General features: G+C 37.9%; 1 protein-coding gene across 5 annotated transcripts in view; it reads right to left on the reverse strand.

Annotated features, from left to right (window-relative positions):
- The window catches only part of Ggnbp2 (gametogenetin binding protein 2), a 36,238-nt gene that overhangs the window by 19,738 nt on the left and 10,700 nt on the right, over positions 1-5,800 (reverse strand). For all 5 annotated transcript variants that reach the window (XM_010626789.3, XM_010626787.3, XM_010626785.3 and 2 more), the window contains 2 exons: positions 4,784-4,864; positions 3,280-3,533 (listed from right to left, as the gene is read on the reverse strand). In XM_010626789.3, the coding sequence (XP_010625091.1) occupies positions 3,280-3,533; positions 4,784-4,864 (335 nt within the window). The remainder of the gene's footprint in view (positions 1-3,279; positions 3,534-4,783; positions 4,865-5,800) is intronic.

The following is a 5,800-nucleotide window of genomic DNA, read 5'->3' on the forward strand; positions in this document are numbered from 1 at the left end:
TTTTTTTTTTTTTTTTGGTACTGGGGATTATTGAACTCACGTCCTTGCACTTGTCAGGCAAGCGGCGGCACTGAGCTAAATCCCCAGCCCACTGTCCACTAACTTAAATAAGCTGGCCTCCCAAATGATCCCTATTACTACCTTCTACCTTTTACATTCTAGGGCTTCACTGAGCTGGACATGGTGGTGCACACCTATAATCCCAGCACTCAGGAGGCTGAGGCAGGAGGATCTCTGTGAGTGCAAGACCAGCCTGGGCTATATAGTGAGTTCCAGGTCAGACTCAACTACGTAGTGAAACCCTGTTTCAAAAAACGCCCCCCCCCAAAAAAAATTCTAGGCTTCACTTAATAACTACAGTAATCCCTTTAAAACATAGGTACTGGGGCTGTGCATGGGAGTGAATCCCTTTAAGCTCAGAACTTGGGAGGCTGATAAGAGAAAATTGCCCTGAGCTGGAGGCCAGCCTGGCCTACCTAATAAGTTCAAGACAGCCTGAACTACACAGTAAGACCCTGTCTAAAAAAAAATAAAAAATAAAAAAATAAAAAGATTGAATCTAGACTTGTATTTCTATGTATTAAAATAAGAGAAAAATGGATCAAAGCTCTAAATGTTAGAAACAATCTTCTGGAAGATAAAATAGGTAAAATTTTTGAAGATACAGGCAAAACTTTTTTTTTTTGGTACTGGGAATTGAACTCATGACCTTGTGCTTGCCAGGCAGGTGTGACACCAGAGATCCCTGGCCCTTAAGCAAAAACCTTCTCAACAGAACCCCAATGCACAAGAAATAACATCGAGAATCAACAAATGGGATTATATCAAATTAAAAACCTTCTGCACAGCAAAGGAAGCAACTAATAGAGCAAAGAGAAAACCTACAGATTGGCAAAGAAATCTGCCATCTTCTCAAAGACTAATAATCTAGAATATATAAAGAACTCAAAAATATTAGTCTTCCCAAAATAAAAGATCCAATCAAAAAATGGGCAACTGAAATGAAGCAACAACATTTCTCAGAAGTACAAAAAGCCAATAAATACATTTTTAAGATGTTCAACATCTCTGGTCATTAGAGAAATGCAAGTTAAAACAACAGTGAGATTCTATCTTATTCCAGAAAGAATGACCAACACCAAGAAATCAAAAAACAACAAATGCTTGCAAGACTGTATAGAAAAAAAGAACTTTCCTACAATGTTCGCAGGAATGTAAACAAGGACAGCCGTTATGGAAATCAGCATGGAGATTCCTTGAAAAACTAAAAATTCTATTCAACCCAGATATTCTTCTAGGTATCTTCCCGAGTTAAAGACATCATATTACAGGGATACCGCCACACCCATGTTTACAGCAGCCCAACTCATAATAGCTATGTCTAGAAGCAGCCTATAAATCCATCAACAGATGAATGGATAAAGAAACTGTATTTATGTATAGTGGAATACTACTTTGTCAAAAAGAAGGATAAATTTGAGTCATTTGTAGGAAAAAATATGCACCTTGAGACCATAATGTTAAGCAAAATAAATCAGACACAAACTTAAAAATCACATGGTTTCTCTTACATGAGAAACCCAAAGTGTAAACAATTTTTAGAGCAAATTGAAGATAACAGAAAACAGATCTTTTGCAAGTGGGAAGGGGACTCAGAGAAAATGGGAGGGAAGGACACAGGGTGTGGTGGCGCATGCCTGCAATCCCAGCACTCGGGAGGCTGAGACAGGAGGATCGCTGTGAGTTCGAGACCAGCTTGGGCTACATGGTGAGTTCCACATCAGTCTCAACTACATAGTGAGACCCTGTCTCAAAAACAAAAAAAGGGAGGGAAGGGAAAGTAAAAAGAATTAAGATGTGTTATGTACATGTACTGACTCCCCATGATGAATGCAATCATTACATACTGCAAACATATACTAATAAAAAGAATTTAAAATTATTTTTTAAAACCACATACATTATATTATTCCTCTGTTTAAAAGCCTTCCAAAATTTCTTTTCTCAGGCAGAGTAAAAATCCAAAGTCCGCACCACTATTTCTAAATAGGAAAACCTCAGGGTTTGGTCTTCAGATTTATATTCACTGAAGAACACAAATGTGCAGCTCTAGGCCGCCTCTCTAAACTGTATGTGGATGTCCATTCTGTGCCTCAAACTTAATACACCCACAAGAGAGCTCTGAAAAAGTCACTCTTCTCAGTTTGTCCATCTTAGTGAATAGAAACCACCAGTCTGCCCTTTAGACCACAAATCCAAGAATCATCACTGGCGCGCCTTCCCCAATCTATCCAAAAATCTCGTTGGCCCATTCCTCAAAACATTCCCCTACAATTTCTTCCTATCTCCACGTCCAAAGCTCTAGTCCAAGTCACCCACCTCCTCTCCCATGTGTCATAGAGCAGCCTCTGGTTCTGCTTCTACTGCTACTCTTACAACTCCCCACACTTCACTTTACTATTATACCAAGGTCACAGTAAGCCAAACTTCAGGCCAGTGTTGCTCATCTGCTCAAACCTTCCAAAGTTTCCCATCACTCAGTAAACAGTAAAAAAGCTAGGATGACCTATAAAGCCCTACATGATCAGACCTTTTATTACACTTCTGAGTTCATTTTTTATCACTTTTCCCTTCATTCATGTGGCTCTAGCCCCACAATGCCTTCTTCGCTGTTTTCTGGACATACCAAGAAAATTCTCACTCCCAAATCTTTTTACTTGCTGTTTCCTCTCTGCTTTTCTCAGGTATCAACATGGGTCCTTCTCTCACTTCATTCAAGCCCGTATTCAATGTCATTTATCAAAATGACACTACCTTTCATAATAATTTGACTTATTATTTTCTATCCCTTTGCTGGTTTTACTTCATAACTCATACTTGACAAATTATATATTTGCTTATATATCCTTCTCTATATGAAAGCAGAAACTGAAAGTTACTCAAACTATTAAGCCAAGTGTGGTGGTGCATGCCTGTAATTCCAGCACTCATGAGGCTGAGGCAGGAAGATTGCTGTGAATTCAAGGTCAGCATGGACTACATGAGTTCAAGTACAGCCTGAACATTACAAAGCAAGATCCTGTCTCAAAAAAACCAAAAGCAGATAAAAAACAGCTGAGCTACATCTCCAGCCCATTTTAAACAAATACAACTATTGAAATTTATTCAACCTTTTCCCTAACCAAATTTAAGGAAGGAAAAAAAAATACAAAAACAAAATACCATCACTAAGTTGTTTAAAAATTAACAAAACCATTTTCCCTAATTTGTTATACTTACCCATGTACATAAAATAATGTATAAAGCTTCTTTGCATCAGTCATGCAGCTTCGAGTTACAGATAGGACCCCTTTAGGCCCTACTGTCAGGGGCTCAAGGGCAGGATTTCCGGACTCTACAAGCTGGGAAAAGAGACGCTCCACACTGCGGCGACAACCAACACATGGGACAAGCTGAGAAAGTGCACTCAAGACTTCGCGTGATGTTACCACCATGGCAATACTGAGATCTTGTTGCTTAAGCATACTATGTCGCTGGGAAAAAGAGGGAAAGAAAAATGAAGAATCTTACAACATTAACATTACTCTCTCACTAATGCTGGTTCCTACCCTGCATAGTTAGTATAACCTGGGCAATGGTTGCCATCTCTATTCACAATTGAGGTAAGGAAGGAAAAGTAGTACAGCCTTGTCCAGCTGGATCCACAAGCTCTGCTGAGGATGCCAGGCTAAGCAGCACATGTCCCAGCACAGTGGGATGAATCGCTGCATCTGGAAAGGAGGGCTTGTTCAGTGAGTACGAAGCCTAGTACTGCCACTTCAAAACTAAGTAAGGACGCAATGCAGCTTTACCATGTCTTCTTTTCAACTTTTAACAGTTTAGCCATAGGCGTCAAACTAGGATGAAGATCATGGACAGCAGTAATTCTCAACTTGCAGGTATAGACAGGTGTCATAGGTTAGTGGGAGAGAACAAGACCATTCTTACATATGTGGGAACTTGCACTGAACAATTCATCTGTGTGTGAATGTTATCTGTTGGTCATGACAAGCTATAAAAATGACCAAGAACCACAGCTTCAGAGAAATGGGCAAAACTTCTACTTGACAGAGTTAGAGTTACACTACAATTAAGACTTCCAGATTTTACCAAAATCAGATGGAAAAGTAAGATAATTACCAAGAAGCATTTTATCACATTTAACATTGATTATTCAAATTTTCTCTAAAGGTAGAAATAGAGTTCTGAAGTAAACTAAGACGTTATCTTCCATTACATATTTAAGTAGCACGCCTCAGAAATGAAGTGAAAATTAGAAAGTTCGTAATATACACTTTTTAAAATTGAATAAATGTAACATACAAAAGAAACCCAACAGTGTGCTTCTGTTTTTTGACGTACAGAAGATTGAACCCAGGACCTGGCACATGATAGCAAGCACTCTATCACTGAAATATATCCACAGCCCCCAACGAGTTCTCAATAAAAAGGTGCACATCTTATCTTTAAAAACCAAGAGAGATGGTCTGAGGAAATAAGAGTCTTATGGACATGTAAAAAGTTCACACAGCACCACCAATTTTCTTTTACATTCTAGGTCCATAAAGTAGGTATATAATTATATTCACCATAGCAAGAGTAAAAAATGAAAGCAATTTCAATGCCGTCTTAATACCTAGAGAATCTTAGGTTAAAATAAAATCTTATGGCTATTTTAAATGATTCTTTTAATACACACATACACACACCACTGAACACACTGATTTTTAAAAAAAACTATTACCTGAATGAACTGCTTTAGTTGTGCACCGTTATTCTGATGCCCATCGAAATTTAACACATTGTCAGGAAATTCCATCACCATCTTAAAATGCAAACAGAACAGAAGTAAAGTATTTTATCCTCTTCTAATACCTTACACAGCTTGTCCAATAAACTCCCAGGATTGATCCAGATCTGCCCCTCCCACAAAAAAATAAATAAATAAAACAAAACAATCCCACAACTACAGTATACAGATTTTTACAAATTTAGAATGGTACAGTCACACAGTCATTAAGGACTCTGGAGCAAGACAGTCATAAGTTTAACCCAAACTGTCAGTTAACATAGGTGTCATAGCCCTGGGTTAAGTTATTTGCCCTGCCTAATTGTTAATTTCCTTATTTGCAAAACAAGATAAAGTAATTTCTAATATCTACTTCACAGAGTGATTGTAAAAATTAAGTTGTATTTTAAAGTGTTTCTTGCAGTATCTAACAATGGCATGTAATAAAGCAAATACCTTAATATTTTTAGTTAATTCCTCAGAATTGTGGAATATATCTTATAACTGCCTTTAGAAATATCTATGTATCAGGTAGGGATACAGCTCAGTGAAAGAGTACTTGCCTAGCATATTTGAGGCCCTGGGTTCAATCCTCAGTACTACCAAAAAAAAAAAGAAAAAAAGAAAGAAGGAAAGAAAGATTTGTATTATCTCAAAATAATATCTAGCACATGCCACTTGGTCTAATTATGAACAAAAAAAGGTACACGTATGCATTTATTCAATTACCAAATTTCACTATCACAGGAAGAGAGCTACAAAGCTCTCCAGAATGTTTTAGTACGTCAAATAATGGAAATTAGCAATAAGTACATTTTACCGATCTGTAATGCTACAAATCTTAAGAACCATGGTTTTCTTTTTGGTACCGGAGATCAAACTCAGGTCCTTGCACTTGCGAGGCAGGTTGCAGAACCACTGAGCTAAATCCCCTACCCAAGAACCACAGCTGTGTACCACAAAGAGTCGTGG

Source organism: Fukomys damarensis, unplaced genomic scaffold (assembly GCF_012274545.1).
Source record: "Fukomys damarensis isolate Sample0158 unplaced genomic scaffold, DMR_v1.0_HiC HiC_scaffold_13, whole genome shotgun sequence".
Lineage (NCBI taxonomy): Eukaryota > Metazoa > Chordata > Mammalia > Rodentia > Bathyergidae > Fukomys > Fukomys damarensis.